At 35.9% G+C, this 18,377-nt stretch overlaps 1 protein-coding gene across 1 annotated transcript in view; it reads left to right on the top strand.

The window, feature by feature from the left end:
- Nucleotides 1-18,377, top strand: part of LOC111159924 (Ras association (RalGDS/AF-6) and pleckstrin homology domains 1) — an 89,426-nt gene that overhangs the window by 20,430 nt on the left and 50,619 nt on the right. The window contains exons 2-4 of the mRNA XM_022522651.1: nt 11,134-11,253; nt 15,699-15,804; nt 16,615-17,120. Of these exons, the coding sequence (XP_022378359.1) occupies nt 11,134-11,253; nt 15,699-15,804; nt 16,615-17,120 (732 nt within the window). The remainder of the gene's footprint in view (nt 1-11,133; nt 11,254-15,698; nt 15,805-16,614; nt 17,121-18,377) is intronic.

Genomic DNA, 18,377 nt, shown 5'->3' with positions numbered 1-18,377 from the left:
GCGGGGTACAGGTGCTTTACTCCATTTGTTCTCATATTTAATAACAAAATTATTAAAGCAACTTAAAAACCCATCTTGAAGTCTTTATTTAGCTTAAGCCTTCTTATTTGATTAAATACAGTTGACCTTTGAATAATGCAGGGACTAGGGGTGCCAGCCCCATGCAGTGAAAAGTCTGAGTATAACTTTTGATTCCCCCAGAACATAACTAATGGCCCATTGTTGACTAGAAGCCTATCACCAATGTAAACAGTTGATTAACATGTATTTTGTATATTGTATGTATTATATGCTATATTCTTACAATAAGATAAGTTAGAGAAGAGAAAATGTTACTAAGAAAATCATAAGAAAAAATACATTTATAATACTGTACTGTATTTACCTTAAAAATCTGTGTAAAAATGGACCCACTCAGTTCAACCTGTGTTGTTCATGAGTCAAGTGTATGAGTCTTTGATTCAGAATGAATTCTCATTTCTTCCTGACCTGCTGTGACATTAACCAATTTTTTTTTAACTCGGTTACTTGTTTTTCTCATCTGAAGGTTAGAAATGATTGTCTTTGCCTCTGTGAAAGAATTATCTGATGAGTAATTATTTTTCAAAAGTGATAACCTTTTATTTGCATTAAAACTAATTGTATGATGACCAAAAATAAACCAAAAACATTAACTGAGTAAACCAAGCAAATGCAATTTAGGAATGGTAATACATGCATACAATAATAAAAATCACGTGTTGGAGAAATATGCAGTTGTTCTTCAGGGACCTCACCTGCATTATTTTATTTGGTAAAAATGTTTTTCGACCTATATGTTTTTTTTTTTTACTTTATTTCTGAATTTTAAATGATCCATTAGTTGATATACTGTGTTTTCCTAACTAAACTACAATTTTCTGAGACACACTTTCTTTATCTCCCCTCCCACCCTCCCTCTCTTTCTGAATTTATTTTGATGCAGTTTGGAACTTAAGAAATTTGTAAGAGTGCAAACAACTCCCACATTCCCTTTACCTAGATTCACTTATTGTTTACTTTTTGCCTAGTTATTATTCCTCTCTCCCTTTTTATGTATTTACACGTACTCAGATACACACATACATTTTTTTCTGAGCCATTTGAAAATGAATTGTAGACATTGTGCCCCTTTATGACAATTGTTCAGTACGTGTTTCCTAAGGGCAAAGATACTGTCTTACATAACTGCAGTAGTATTATCAAAATCAGGAAATGTAACATTAATACAATACTGGGATCTAATCTGCAGCCCATAGTCAGATATTGGTAGTTATTCCAGTAATGTCCCTTATAGCTATGTTTACATATTTTCTTCGGGTCCAGGATCCAGTCCAGGATCAAGCATTGCATTGAGTTGTCAGGTCTCTTTAGGTCTCCTTTTTTTTTTTTTTTTTTTTTTTAGATTTTACCTATCCATTTGACAGAGAGAGACACAGCCAGAGATGGAACACAAGCTGGGGGAGTGAGAGAGGCAGAAGCAGGCTTCCACTGAGCAGGGAGCCCGATATGGTGCCTGATCCCAGGACTCTGGGATCATGACCCGAGCTGAAGGCAGATGCCCAACGACTGAGCCACCCAGGCGCCCCAGTTAGGTTTCCTTTAAATTAGAACACATCCCCAGCCTTTGTGTTTTTAGCCTTCATGTTTTTTAACCATAGGCCAATTATTTTGTAAAATGTCTTGTGATTTGATTCAGGTCATGCATATTGTCAGGAATACCACAAAAAAGTGGCGCCTGGGTGGCTCAGTCATTAAGCATCTGCCTTTGGCTCAGGTCATGATCCCAGGGTCCTGGGATCCCAGCGTTGGGTTCCCTGCTCAGTGGAGAGCCTGCTTCTCCCTCTCCCTCTGCTGCCCCCCCTGCTTGTGCTCTCTCTTTTTCACTGTCTCTCTCAAATAAGTAAATAAAATCTTAAAAAAAAAAAAATACCGCAAAATGATAATGTATCTTCTCTGCATTATTTCTCAAAAAATATATGATGTGGTTTGCCTCAATGTTAATGATGTTGAATTTTATCACTTGGTTAAGACAGTGTCACCCAGTAATTTGTGGGGAGATATTTTAATGATACGTAAATAGTCTTATCAGATTTTCGCCCATGATTTAGCATCTATCAATGATTCTTAACCGAATCAGTTATTACAATGGTTGCATATGGTGATCTTCTGTCAGTTCCTCTGCATCATTTAATTGGCATTCTGTGAGGAAGAGCTTTCTTTTCCCATGTATGTATTTATATCAGTATGGGTTCGTGGATTCTTATTTTATTCAACAGTTTATCGTTTCTTCCTGTCATAATTGATTTTTGATGCCTAAATTGTCCCATATTGGGTTCTGTGGATCCCCTTCCGGCTGGTTTCTGTATCCTTTTGACATGTCCCCATCTTTATTGAGCACTTTCTGGCACAAGAAGATATTCTAGGATCTCATCTTACTTTTCGCCAACCCCAACCCTTGAATCATTACTCCAAGGTTCTTAGTTACTTTTTGGGTAGAATATGTATTTAGAAACCGAAAACTGGGTGTTAGGCATGGTAATTGGAATGTCATTGCTACTGGAATGTCATCGCTACTAGGCCCTTTGAGTGGACCTACCTACAAACACACTTAAATGTATATCTATCTTTATTCCTACCCCTTCTGTATTTCCTCTGTCTCTTTGAAACCTTGAGTTCATAATGATGATTCAAAATATAGTCAGGGGCACCTGGGTTGCTCAGTGGATTAAAGCCTCTGCCTTCAGCTCAGGTCCTGATCCCAGCGTCCTGGGATTGAGCCCTGCATCGGGCTCTCTGCTCAGCAGGAAGCCTGCTTCCCCTCCCCACCGCTGCCTGCCTCTCTGCCTACTTGTGATCTCTGACTGTCAAATAAATAAATAAATAATCTACAAAATATAGTCCAAATGGCTCCTAAGCCACAGGCTACTACTGTCTAGCACTCTCCCTCCAGTTGAAGCTGGAAAGTGCATGTACAATATCAGCTATCTCCAAAGATAACTGGTATGTAGGTAGTATAGCAGGAAAGGTCCTAAGTGTGGAGCAGAATAAGCAACATGAACATCTCTGGAAGCAGTCATGGAAGCCCCATTTCTACAGGTAACTTGGAGTGACCGTGTGTTTCCTAGGACTACTATAACAATTTACCACACACTGGGTGGTTTAAAACAACAGAAATTTATTCTCTCACAGTTCTTGAACTTGGAAAGGTGGAATATAACAAAAGAATATTACACTTACTATTATTTTTTGTTTATTGGTTTATTTATTTATTTTAGTTCTCTGATTTCAGATTATGGTTTATGGTATACTGTATAACTAGTAATTTTAAGATTGATCATTAGAACTTCTTATTTATTTAGAATGTTAGGAGTTTCTTTGTAAACCATTGAACTTAGATTGGTTTTTTCACTTCAGTTGAGTTCCTGTTTGGGATTTAATAGATAAACAATATCCACTATTATGAAAAATCCAATGTAAATTAAGAAACAAATATGGTTCATTATTCTGTGAAGGGAATTCCTTTGCCAGGGGTGCATTTACGTGCTTGTTAAATAAAACATTAAATTAACAAATCAGCTTTGATTTGATTTATAGCTTTCTTTAGACATAATAACTTCTGTCAACTGTTAAAAACAGTTCTTGGGTTTTTTTTTTTTATGCTTCTTTATGTGATCTTTAGTTACCTTAGAATTAAGGTATATGATAATGAAGAGGATGTGTTAGTTACATCTTGGGTTGTCAGAAACTGAAATACAAATAAAAGATTTATTATAAGAGGTGAGAATCACCTCCCCTAGTTTTTCTCTTTCCTCTTGGTAAGGAAAGATGGCCAACCCACAAACAGTACACCTTTCTTGTTTATTAGGGAGGTTTCGTTCTATGTAGAAATTACAAAACTTGGTTCCAGACGTCAGTTCCCTCCCAGAAGACTAGGCCATGCAAGTTTCCTGGTGGCCAGTTTACGCAGATTGCTCCTGTGAAGCCTTGGAATGACCAGTACATTTCTTACTTCTCAGTCCCCTTTCAACCCTTCAGAGACCATAGTTCCCTTTAAATTTGCTTCATGCACAGACCTACAGAAGGAACTTTGTTCTTAGAGGCTTTTTAAATCAAGATGCTTCAGTGTTTACCATCTCTGCCACAATTAGGATTAATGTTCTTTGAAATCATAGGGTGTGTTTTTTGCCACCTTTGTGTCACAGTACCTGGCATAATGCTGTTTGTAGGCAAAGTCTTGGAAGTGTTAGACTCTAAGTCAAACTTGGGCCATTTCTGTGGAGGACCACTAACCTTAACAGAGAAAACTTCAGTGATCGATTTACAAAAAGCAACTTTTGACATTTTAACTTACCTGCTCTATAAATTGATAAAATACAAAGTGATGTTTACTGAAAAGTAGGCACACAATGGAAAAGGATCCTAAAAAAAAGAACCTACTGTATATATAGAAAATAATATATAAATTCAAAAGAATTAAATTTTGGGAAAAATCAGTTTAAGGTTCTGTAATGCCAAACTAAGCTACCTATGTTAAATGTAATAACTACAGAAAAGAATGAATAATAAAACTAAAAATTTACATAAACATTTATCAGATTTCTTGGTTGAGAAAAATTTACTGACCAAAACAGTGCAAGACTTCTCCCAGAAAAGAATTTACACATTTGATAACTTAAAAAATAAAACTTTTAGCAGTATCTTAAAAAAAGAGAAAGAAAGAAAGAAAGAAAAAAAGACCATCCAAAATTAAAAGATAAAACCTGAGGAAAATGTTGCTATACATACAACACACTTAATATCTTGATTCTGTGAAGAACTCGTGGAAATTCAGTCGGTTCATTCAATTCCCAATTTCCATTTGGGCAGTTTACAAATGATGTCATTTAGTTCACAGCAGAACTGTGTTCTGTGTTGAAGAGTTGTAGGTCAAGAGAAAAGTAAATCAAGCACGCCTCTCTCTGGGTGCCCTAGTCAGATGAGCAGCTAATGACCCCCCACCCCCCACCGTTCTCACTTCATTTTATATTATATTGTGTCCTATTTCTCTCCTTTTCCTTCTCTGCTCTGACTTCCTCCCTCCTCCTTTTGATGAGTCTTCTTCCTCTCTTTGTGCCTTACTAATTTTAAAAGAGTTTTTTTTCTTACTGTTTCTTTTGTCTGATTTAGGTTTCCTTCCTCCTGCTTTATTTTGCAAGAGTTGCATCTTGCACAGTTGGGGGGCACTCCGTGAACCTGGAAGTCTTTATAGCCTCCATTCTCTAGTGCCTGTTTTTCTTTGGAATTATTTATCAGAGTAGAGCAGCTTAGGAGGTTTTCCAAAAGCTGTTTTTGTGATAGAATTACTGAAATGTAACTGGGCATAAAGAACTAAAAATTATAACTAAATGAGTAACTCAGAAGAATCATGAAACTGTGGTAATGAGGGTATGTTAATAAAGGGATCTTGTCACTGCCTAATTTCTTAATGGGCTTTGGGTGTACGTGTCTTACTTTGCCTTTAACCAAGTTGTGGTTGTGTGAAACTGCATTAATTTTGTCTTGCAAGTTCTCTTGGTAATTAGAACACAACACACTGCAGCGGTTGTCAGACTTCAGAAGGCATAAGGAATACCTGGGGTGACTTGTTAAAAATGTCCCAGGATCCTGGAAATTAGTATTTGGTAGATCTTAGGCCTTTTTAAAACTGACTTTATAAGAAGCACCCCAGATAATTTTTTTCTTTAAGATTTTATCTATTTATTTGACAGAGATCACAAGTAGGCAGAGAGGCAGGCAGAGAGAGAGAGAGGGGAAAGCAGGCTCCCTGCTGAGCAGAGAGCCTGATGCGGACTCGATCCCAGGACCCTGAGATCATGACCTGAGCCGAAGGCAGCAGCTTGACCCACTGAGACACCCAGGCGCCCCATCCCAGATAATTTTGATGTAGGTCATCAACAGACCCAATTGGAAATACTTTGCCATACACCATCAAGTCCAGACTCCATTTCATATGGCTTATAATTTTGCCCCTAATTCTTCTCCAGCCCCCGTTCTCCCTTGGGTCTATACCACACATCTTTTGCATTAGAAATGTTAAGTCAGAGGGGCGCTTGGATGGCTCAGTGGGTTAAAGCCTCTGCCTTCGGTTCAGGTCATGATCCCAGGGTCCTGGGATCGAGCCCCACATCGGGCTCTCTGCTCAGCAGGGAGCCTGCTTCCTCCTCTCTCTCTCTCTGCCTGCCTCTCTGCCTGCTTGTGATCTCTGTCTGTCAAATAAATAAATAAAATCTTAAAAAAAAAAGAAATGTTAAGTCATAGTTCTCAACATGTCTTACTTTGTCACAGCTTTATACCCTCCCACATATTGGTCCCTCTGCCTAAAACACCCTTCCTCTTCTCTGCTTTTGCACATTCATTCTTCAGGTCTGAACTGAAGCATCATCCCTTTCTTCTGTCCTCAAACTGTTAAACTATAGTCATATAACATACCTCTGTTGCACTTAACACTTTTATCATTGTTTGTTCCCTTGTCTGTCCTCTAATAGATTATATATTCATTTTTTTAAGATTTTTTTTTTTTTGTCAGAGTGCACAAGCAGGGGGAGTGGCAAGCAGGGGGAGAAGTGGGCTCCCCACTGAGCAAGGAGCCTGACGGGGGACTCAGTCTCAGGATCCTGGGATCATGACCTGAGCCGAAAGCAGATGTCTAGCTAACTGAGCCACCCAGGTGTCCCTAGATTCTATATTCCTTAAAGACAGAGGTTATCATGTCCAACTCTATTCCCCTAGCATCTGGTATACAGTAGATGTACAACACATATCAAACTTCTCTTGCTTCTGTGGAATATTGAGCATATTAGACCCAGAGAAATGCTCTAGTAGCAACTTTGCACTCCTCCTGCATTCTCAGAATTTTCATGTGGCTTTAAGTATATTTATTTTTACAAAAAGTAATTATTTTTGAATTAAGAGGACAAAATAGGTCAGTAATAAATAAGGCACCCTCATTCAATACCATGTATTTTTCTTGCCACTGTCTAACTATTTGGCTTGTGTAAGTTGTATTTCCTGAGGACTTCAGTTTGCATTTCTATAATTGTCTCTGCATAATATTTACAGTAGCCTTCTGTTGGCCTTTCCCTTCTCTAATAACTCTTATACAGTCATTGTGTCCTCTGACTAAAATACCATTTCTCTCCCTACCCCCAAAATAATATTGTTTTATACTGAGGCATACTAAATGGATAGTTTTGTTACATGTAGTGGAGCTTGTCATATGTAACCTTTAACCTGTAATAATTGAAGCACAGTTATTAACTGTTATGTGTGAAATGAAACCAGTTGGCATATAAACAGTGGTGGGTCATTCCATCATTATTTGTCTTTACTTTATGAAAAAAGTAAGTGTAAATTACTTTAAAATATTAGTTCCCTGCAATCTGTGATTATTCTGTAATAAACATAGGATTTTGAAATAATCAGGTTAACTAACCCTTTTCATTACCTGAGTCCTAATAACCCTTCCTCATTTTTTTTTTCCAGTTGGATATTTACTGGCATCTCTCAGTCTATCTTCAAAACAGAATTCACATCCTCTCAACCCCCAGGCTGCTCCAAGGAACAGCAGGCAGGACAGTGGCTGGAAGGGAGAGTGGGATGAAAGATCAGAGAGGTCCCTGAAGGCCAGGACCATCCAGAGTGTTCTTGATCTGCCACTGACTGTGGATTTTATTCTGTATTCATTAAGTGCGCCCTTTGGGAAATAAACCTTTTCATTTGTGTTAGGGTACATTCATTCTTTCAGGACATAGTTTCCCTCAGATGTAATGGAGAAGGGAATTAAAGTGAAACTTTAATATATTCCCCCCCCATCACCAAGTACCTAATCTAATAGTCATAGGATAATTTAATAATATTTGGTCTAGTATGTATTATGGTTTCTTTGGGCCTATTTCAACATCATTATGGAAAAGCATCACATTAGAAGCTATTCTTTTAAATCCAAATTATTTTAAAAATAAGATAAGTTCTATTTTCTTTTCCTTGATTTTTTCTTTCCCTTTGGAGGGACAGTTGACTATTTTATTATTTTATTTGCAGTTTCTGCTGTCGTCATTTCTAGTCAGGGCATTTCAGATTTAGAATTGTCATCTAATTGGAGGCAGGTATCAATATGTAATAGAGGATAAATTTCTGTACCAGTTTTGCTGATTTTAACAGTACACAGTGTGTAAGAAAACTTTTGGGGATGCTCTCATTTGGTGTGTGTAGTAATCAGAAATTATGTCATTTAAATAAGGATCAACTTCAGCTTCTAGAGAAGGGAGACTGCTATTTTAGGGTGCAGATCTGTTAAATGTTGTAGGACCTAAATTTTTATTAGAAAAGTCTCTGAATAAGTGTCTTAATTTTTATAAAGTAACTGACATGGTGACAAATTCAAGAATGGAAAAAGTTGGCGAAGGTTACATAAATAGTAAAAGTCAAATTTTATTATTTTATTCAAAATAATATTATTTTGAAAATATTATTTTGATATTTTAATATTTAATATTTTGAAGTGCTTCAGAATTTCCATTTATTTTATGATTCTCTATTATTACTCCTTAGCCATATTTTCATCTACTTTGATGTGCAGTAGTCTAGATAAAATAAAACTATTAATGAAAATATTTAAGGAGATATTTAAAAATCCAAATAATTACTGGGTTTGAATAATAGGAAAAAACTCAAAAAGCGCACCAGTCTTTGATGTGCACTCTGTAGTTCATTTAGCACCGTAATAATTCAAAATACATTCATTTTCAGCTATTTTGCATATGCTCTGCAAAACTATATGCAAAATCATATTCCTATTTCATTCTTTGCAGTATGGCCTCTTATGGACATTTATAATGTGTGCTCAGAATGGAAGTGCAGGCATAAGTATCGTTGTCTGAAAGCAGAATTCCTCCTAGAATATTTTATCTTCTGGGTTATTCCAGTGTGTTTAGTTTTAAAGACTAGGGAGGAAGAGGAAGTTGACTTTTAAAATTTCCAGTTCTGTTGCTTGTTGGCCTTCACTATGAAGACTGGATATTCCTACTCTTAAATGTTCTCAAACTAGCAACTATTATATGAGTAATTAAGTTACCTAGTCAGATGACGTTTTTCTTTGTACTAACATTTTATATTTCCTGGGTAGAAAAATGAAATAATGGTATCAGGTTTCTATTGAGATAGTTCTGTAAATAGTTAATTAATGAATAAAAATCCTAGAACTAATACAACACAAATGAATTATAAAAACCAAATCTCTTTAAGAGTCAAATTGTGATTTGGGGAATTGATGGATATATTTTCCATTTGTCAAGAGAATTCCCTGATTTATATATACATGCTTTGAGTAGTGAAATTAAGAAAGGAGAATTACCAGTTTACATTAGAGATATTGATAAGCTGTGTTCCTTTGTAGTATTAAGCTTAAGAAAATTATTTCTGTTAAGTGATTAAATGGTATATGATCTGATTTTCCATATCTTTAGAACTAAGTTGTTGGATTTTTTTTTTTTTTTTAAGATTTTATTCATTTGTCAGAGAGAAAGAGAAGGAGAGAGCACACAAGCAGGGGGAGTGGCAGGTAGAGGGCCCTGGGATCATGACCTGAGCCAATTTGACTGACCGAGCCACCCAGTTCAGATTGATTTTGTGACGCTGTTTTACTGTTTCTGCAGAATTTTATATAGTAAAATAAGGTTTAACATTTAGCTTCATGACATCCCATTAGATAATTAAATTCCTCACATAGCTCATAACCACATTTTAAGGATCACAATTACTTCTGTGGATTGTTGCTTTGAGGTATAATATGTGTACGAATTCTTATTTGAGATTAAGGATATCTTTAATCTCGGAGGAATTCTTTAAACAAATAGGTAGTATTTCAAATAGTGCCTAGATCCACTGGAACAAAATTTGTATTTCAGAAATGTGAGTCAAAAATGGAATGTAGAATGGTAATATTCATTGTATCCCTAGGAAAGATAATAGATATTATTCCAAGTTGAAGGGAAAGGATTTGTGGTCAAATTAATCTGGAATATCTTGGTTTAAGCAAATGCAGGCTTTACTAAAGATTTCTCAGAGAGAGACAAACCAAGAAACAGACTCTTAGCTATAGAGAACAAACTGATAGTTATCAGAGGGGAGGTTGGTGAAGGGATGGGTGAAGTAAGTGATGGGGATTGAGGAGTGCCCTTGTGATGAGCACTGAGTAATGTATGGAATGGTTGAATCACGACATTGTATTTCTGAAACTAATATAATACTGTATGTTAACTATATTGGAATTTTTAAAAAAGGTTCTCAGCGCCTTTAATATTGAAATATTTTATATTAATCAGATTAATCTTTAAGAACTTTAAGTATCTGGTCAGTCATTGATCCTATTTTGTATTGTGTAATCTTTTCTTCCCTTCACAAAACAATATGCAGATTCCATGTCAGATACCACATAATTAATGAGAAGAGAGAAAATTGTCTCTTCTTTTCAAGACTTACACTTGAAGAGTAATTACATACAGGAAATTTTAGTTCTGGTTCCTTGGATTTTGTCAGAACTGATGAGAAAGTAAGGTAGAAAGAACGCTATGAGAGGAGGAACTAATTCAACAGACTAAAGTAGATTAACAATTTTGTCTTTTCTCTGAAGTGATTCTCGAACTGAGGTTTTGCAAGATACATACTTACTTGTATTAGATTGTTGCAGAATAAGTGAGATAATAATGTGCTGGATTGAAGTCTTAAAATTATTTCTCTGTGGGTTTTGGGGTGTTAAGAAACTGCACTACCATAATATTCCTCCGGTTATTGGGAGGGCTCTGCAATTTTAAAATTATTGTCACCTGTGATTCTAGTTGTAATCTGGTACAATCTTTTCTTTCACAATTGCCTAAAAATTTGAGACATAGTTACTCATTCCTACTTGCTTGTCAACCCTGTCTCCATTAATGACTTCTAATTTCCTTGTATAATATAATCTCTGGTTTGGAAGATTTGACTCCAGAGAGTTACAATTTATATCAGAGCATGTGCTGCATAATTTTTCAAGTTTAACCTGTTAAACTTCATTCTGCCTAAATGTCTGTATTTCAGATGGATCAGCTATCCGATGAAGAAATTGACCATGGAGCTGAAGAAGACAGTGATAAGGAAGATCAGGACCTGGACAAAATGTTTGGAGCCTGGCTAGGGGAGCTGGACAAACTCACTCAGGTTAGAAATAGTGCTTGAAAAATTGTTCAAGGATTTCAAGCCATCACTGTGTGCTAAAAATTTACTGTGTAGACATAGGGATATGGACATAGGTTCCATTTTTAAATACTGCTAAAGGGAAAATGTCCAAACCTTTAACAAGTAAATAAATGTTAACTCTAGAACACGAAGTATTATATGGTTATTTAGAGAGTCTCAAAACAAAACAAAACAAACTTAAGACAGAGGTTCTGTTCCTCTGGAGGGATTATTTAAAATCTGTTTGGTAAACTGAGATTGCTGGCTAAAAAGGTTTAAAACCCAAAATCTAAAAGTCTAAATTTTAGCGACTCTTATTTCATAACTTAATATATGTGAATATTTACTACATTTTACATTTTATGATGTTAAGTAATAGCCTCACATGCAAGTATTTTCTATAATTCTAGAATATTGAGAAAATTTCATTTCTGGCTGCATTTTAAAACCATGGCAAAGCTTTTTCATCCTGTTTCACTGGATCTTGTGTTTTTAAGAAAGGTAGAATAGTAGCTCTATGCTATTTCACTGCAGATGGCTTTTCTGCTGGTTTGGTACTTTTATTCTTCCCAGTATTTTAAATTCCTTGCCATATAATGTGAAGAGCCACTCACCAAAAAAGTTGGCTTGTAAACTAATACTGTGACTATTTTGGTTTTTTTTTTTGTTTTTTTTTTTTGTATGAATCTGTCTTTAGAAACAAAACATATTAACCACTGGGTAATGGTGGCTCTCTGCTAACAAGTTGCTTTTTACACTTAAGATGTTTCCAAAAAATGTTTTATGTACTTTATTAGTGGCTAATAAAGTTTGTTTCATTATTTTTGTTTACTACAAAGTGTCATCTGTGCACCCACTCATATTACATATACCTTGTTAATGGAATTTTCAGCTTTATATTATATCAAGTTTATGTTTTAAGTGGTTAATGAATCTTTTAAAATCGTTTGTAAAGTTTTTGTGTGTTTGCATTTTCTTGCAAGAAGGTTCAGAGCTTTTACCAAATTCTCATGATACTCACCCCACACTCTTTACCCCCCCCCCCCACCCCCCCCCCCCCCCCCCCGCACACAAAAAGTTTAAAAACCACCTACTAGGTTACCATTTCTTGGTGTCAAGGAGTATTTCTTTTGTTCTCCCAGCACTGTGGTCACAGCAGGTAATTTTAACAAGTATGTTTATTTGAACTGGTAAATAGACTGAATCTTAATATGTCCTCAATTATATTCAAGTTATTTAACAGAAAATATTAAACCTACCTATTATTTTTCATTTCTACTGGGAGAAGCATCGGGACTTAAATTGCAGCAGAAGAACAGGGTTTGAGGTTGAAGAATTTCCTATTTTGTGAAACATTGAAATAAGGCAGTGAATGATTGTGGATCCTCTTCATATGATAGCTTTGAAAACTGGTTGGACACTGAATGGATTCCTTTTATCTTGAGATAAATGAATAAAGAAGGCACAAATATAATTTAATTCCATGATTCTACAGACTGTCTAGCATTCTTTTTTATTTGAAATCTATTCAATAATGATAAATAGAAGTTAAAGTTTTAAAAGGCTGTTCTTAGTATTTGCAAATTTATTTAAATATACGCTAACTGCTGACCTTTTTCCTGCATTTCTCTGTTATAAGCAGCTCATATTCTTTATTATAGATAGGAAGAGGAAAAGTGTCATTTAAAAAGGTGGCGAGATAACTTACAAGATACTCTCTCCTGAAGTACAGTATAATTCTAGACTTACCATAGGCAGTATCATAGCTGGGTTACAGTTTGTGCTCATCTTAATAGAGCTTGAGAAGAACAAGGATATTCCATCATTGTCTGAAGTTGTAGCCACTCTGTTAAGATCTTGGGTCTTGGGACTTCCAGGGAAGACCGGAGAGTAGGAAGATTCTTACCTCACATTGTATCTCATGAATACAACTAGATAACCTAAACCTCAGTATAATGACCCAGAAAATGACCTAAAGACTAGAAGAACAAACTTTCCACAGCTAAATGTCGAGAAGGAAGAAGGGCAAAGACATGAGGGAAGGGTGTCTTGGGCATACAGAGGAGAGAGGAACAGACTCGGACAAGGGAGCCAGCATGGGGAAGATGTGTCCCCCTAACATTTGGCTTTGAAAACTAGCCGGACCAAATTTTCCTTATCTTCTTACAATCAGTGAGACTCAATACCTGGAACTTTAAAAATCAGTGGGGTTGGAACTGGACACAGTCACAGCAAGAGAACTAAATAAAACAGAGGTAATAGTATGCCCAATAGACAATTTAAAGTAATGGTCATAGAGATACTCAGTGGACTTAAGAAAAGAATGGAGGATCTCAGTGAGACCCTCAACAAAGAGGTAGAAAAATAAAAACCAATCAGAGATGAAGAATCCAGTAACTGAAATTTAAGATACAGTAGATGGAGTAAATAGTAGAACTAGAAGCAGTACAACAGATCAGTGACATGGAGGACAGAATAATGGAAATCAATCAAGCTGAATAGAAGAGAGACAAAAATAATAAAAAATGAAAATAGACTTTGGGAACTCAGTGACACCATCAGATGTAATAACATTTGCATTTTAGGGATCCCAGAAGAAGAGAAAGGGGCAGAAAACTTACTTGAAGAAATAGTAGCTGAAAAACTTCTCAAATCTGGGGAAGGAAACAAGAATCCAGATCCAGAGGCACAAAAAGCCCCCAACAAAATCAATCCAGGGAGGTCCACACCAAGATACATAGGACTTAAAATGGCCAAAAGTAGTGATAAAGACAATTTTAAAAGCAGCAAGAGAAAAGAGTTGCAAGCAAGGGAAACCCCATAAGGCTGTCAGCTGATTTTTCAGCGGAAACTTCGTAGGCCAGAAGGGAATAGCTTGATATGTTCAGAGTGCTGAAAGGAAAAAAACGTGCAACTGAGAATATTCTGTCCAGCAAGGCTGTTGTTCTGAATAAGAGAGAGTTGCCCAAACGAAATTTAAAGGAATTCATGACCATTAAGCAGGTCTATGAGAAAAACTAAAGGGGACCCTTTGAGTGGAAAACCATAAATAGGAATAAGGAAAGTAGGAAGCACAAAAGCAGTAAAATAAGTATATTTCTAAAAATCAGTCAAGGGACTCACAAAATAAAAGGATGTAAAGTATGATACCATATACCTAAATTGTGAGGGGCAGAGGAGTAAAGAATGGGTTTAAACTTAAATGACCATCAACTTGTTATAGACTATTATGTGCAGATGTTATATACAAACCTAATACACAAATCAAAAACCAGTAATAGGCAAAGAATAAAGAGAAAAGGATCTGGGACACCTGGGTGGCTCAGTTGATTCAGCATCTGCCATCAGCTCAGGTCATGATCCCGGGGTCCTCGGATCAAGCTCCCCATCAGGCTCCCTCTCCCTCTACCTGCAGCTCCCCTACTTGTGTTCTTTCTCTCCTCTCTGTCAAATAAATAAGTAAAATCTTTAAAAAAAAAAAAAGAGAGAGAGAAAGGGATCCAAGTAATCATTAAAGAAAGCCAAAAACAAACAAACAAACCACCAAAAAACTGACTCCAAACTATATAAAACAAATTGATGGTTAACAGAGGGGAGGGGGAATGGTATAATGAGCACTAAGTAACATATAGAATTGTGGAATCACTGTATTGTACACCTGAAACTAATATAGTAGTGTAGGTTAACTAGAATTAAGATGAAAAAAATTTTTAATAAAAATAAATATGTAAATACAAAGGAAAAACTGATCTTGGACCTCACTCATTTTGAATTCAGAATTGTGCCTTATCTTCAGGGTACTTCATGCCAAGAATGAGACTGACCAAAATCAAATCCTCTTGAGGAAAAAGATAACAGAATTCTCTGCATTGGGGCGCCTGGGTGGCTCAGTGGGTTAAAGCCTCTGCCTTCAGCTCAGGTCATGATCCTGGGGTCCTGGGATCGAGCCCCACATCGGGCTTTCTGCTTAGCGGGGAGCCTGCTTCCCCTTCTCTCTCTCTCTCTGCCTGCCTCTCTGACTACTTGTGATCTCTGTCTGTCAAATAAATAAATAAAATCTTTAAAAAAAAAAAAAAAGAATTCTCTGCATTGTTCCTTTCTATTTTGTATCTTACCATGCCTATATTCATATATTTAGCTTATAGTGAATTTATGTAAAATGAGCTCAGTCAATATACTTGATGTATTTGGAAAGATGTTCACTCCAAACTAGGATGGTCTTAAATGCCTTAAGTAAGCATTTATCTAAATATTGAAGCAACTATAACCAAAATAACATGAAAAACAATTATACTTGTCCTTAAAACTAGAATCTAAACTTTGGTTTTAACTGTTATATGACAGTTCACCTAATCAAATAACAAGCTTTATTTCTCTTTTGTATAATTGAAACCTGAAAATAATATGACTTATTAAACTTTCTTTAGAGTTTGGATTCTGATAAGCCCATGGAACCCGTAAAAAGATCTCCTCTTCATCAGGAAACAAATATGGCCAATTTTTCTTATCGATTCTCCATATACAACTTGAATGGTAAGATGTAACTGGAAACAAAATGTAAAATAGTATATTATATGATGCAGAAGCAATGCAGCTACAGTTCCAAGTAGCTCAATATAAAAACTACATGCATAACTTGAGTGAGTTCTTACATTTCTAGGTTTGTGCATTTTTTACTAATTCAAATGATCACAGAAAAATACCAAACTGGAACATAACTGAAATAGTTTTCTAGTTACTAATAACTGACAAAGTACATACTCAAGTGGTACCCCGTGACAAACTTAACTTTCACTGTTGTATTTTCATTGGAATAAAGTCCAGTGAAATTACTTGTTAGTAAGTTTTAAATCGGCCCCTCTGGCCTTTATTTAATGTATTCTGCCTAATTAACTTTCTAATATTTGGAATTGACATAAAAATCTGTAATTTTTTAGGCTTTACATTTTTCTCTCTAAGCTCCTAGCTCTTTAAGTGTTAACAGCTCTACCAGGGCACTGATCATATTAACAACAGAAAGCCTATGATAAAAAGTTGCATGGGGGATGTGGCTAAAACCCCACAGGACAGTATATGATCTTTGCATTATTTTTAATCTTTCAACTCATAATGTTATCCACTGATTACTACAAATCTTAAAAGATGGACTATTTGCTTTTAAAAATTTCTCTGTTGAATTTAAAACAAAAAACTTCTTAGAAAAAATGTATTCGATAGGCTTTAGGCCCAGTAAGATAAATTTTCTTGCTTCTGCCCTTGCATTCATTGACAGATTTATAAGAGAATGTATGAATTCTGATTCAGTGTATTCTGGAAACATCATGTACGTATTGTTCATTGCAGAAGCTCTGAATCAGGGAGAAACTGTGGATCTGGATGCCCTGATGGCCGATCTTTGCTCCATAGAGCAGGAGCTCAGCAGTATTGGTGCAGGAAATAGTAAGCGTCAAATCACAGAAACAAAAGCCACTCAGAAACTACCTGCTAGCCGACATACATCAAAACATGGCACTTTGAAAGGATTGTCTTCTTCATCTAACAGGATAACGAAACCATCACATGCCAACTACTCCCTGGATGACATCACTGCACAGTTAGAACAGGCTTCCTTGAGCATGGATGAGGCTGCTCGGCAGTCTGTACTAGAAGATACGAAGCCCTCAGTGACTAATCAGCACAGAAGAACAGCGTCAGCAGGCACAGTGAGCGACGCCGAAGTGCGCTCCATTAGCAACTCCTCTCGCTCCAGCATCACCTCCGCGACCTCCAGCATGGACTCTTTGGATATTGATAAAGTAACACGCCCTCAAGAACTGAATTTGACACATCAGGGGCAGCCAATTACCGAGGTAGGTAGATGAAACTTTTTTCCCTGCTATTTTAGTACTTTAAAAAGGAAGGAATGGTATTTTTAATTAACTTATTTTTTCTACATTGAAAATTTGTCAGGATCCTTCTAAACTAAGTTTTAAAGTCACTGAAGAAGGAATATATTACCAGATACAGCAATGTCAATGATTAAGAGAGTTTCTTCATTTTATTCTTAGGCTATTTGAAGCCCTTGAATTAGTATCAGTTGTTTCATATGATTAAAAACTTGAAATGCGGTTTATACTTGATAACATTTTGCAAAGCTGTTGTAATTATTACAGTAGTAACTCCTGTTTAGTGTACGTTTATTATAAAACAACTTGAGAAAAAAATGCCTACCACCGCTATCGTCCTCCAGGATTCTATTTTATTATCGAAGATTCAGGGTACTGTAGTGGAAAGAGCCACTGGGCTTGGAATCAGAAAACTGGGTTCCAGGTGTTCTCTTTGCCACTCACTACCCACCGGGCCTTAAATGAGTGATTCAGCCTCTGCAAACATCAATTTCTCATAAGTAAAATGGGTCTAATAGTACGTGGTCTAATCCTCATATGGTAGTTCAGGTTATCAAAAGTGATAATATATTATGTGAACAGGTTTTTAAAGGACAGAGTTCTTCTGGATGTGATGGGGTGAGGGCAAAGAAATGAATTTGTGTTAAAATAACTAGCAAAAGCTGAGTTTGGTGTAGGTAGATTCTTTATCGAATATTATTGTCAAGAAGGTGGCAATATTGTTACAGGGTAGCAGCAAGAAAGAAGATCAATGTGGGTCAAATAAAGCCAGCCTTCCGTTCAGTTTATGTTTACAGTCCTGTCTACCACAGGGTAAAGTAATCTATTTATGAATGATCAATACTAAGGTAAAATCTTGTAAAACACAGTTTAAAGAATTACAGAGAAATGTAAAATTTACAGCTATTACTCAACATTATTAATTTTTCCCCCCATGGATTTAATTTCATTAGATTAATTTCCACCAGTTAGTAACTCTGTACCCATTAATGTACTCAGTTTATTCTGGGTGCTGTGAAACATAAAAGAAGCATGAATCATGGTGGTTTGGAGATAAATATGAGTTTAACTATGAAGAAAAAGTATATCAATCTAAAAAATAAATTTTCACTTAATATGAAGGTCATCTAAGTGGTATATATTCTGTAGAGAACTTAAAAATTTTTTTCTCATATGATACCTAAGGATTATATTTAACACCAGCTATGTAGTATGTGTCAT

The sequence above is a fragment of the Enhydra lutris genome, unplaced genomic scaffold, assembly GCF_002288905.1.
Source record: "Enhydra lutris kenyoni isolate GAN:26980312 unplaced genomic scaffold, ASM228890v2 scaffoldscaffold1, whole genome shotgun sequence".
NCBI lineage: Eukaryota > Metazoa > Chordata > Mammalia > Carnivora > Mustelidae > Enhydra > Enhydra lutris.
The sequence above is the reverse complement of the archived record's forward strand: the minus strand, read 5'-3'. Positions and strand labels throughout refer to the sequence as shown.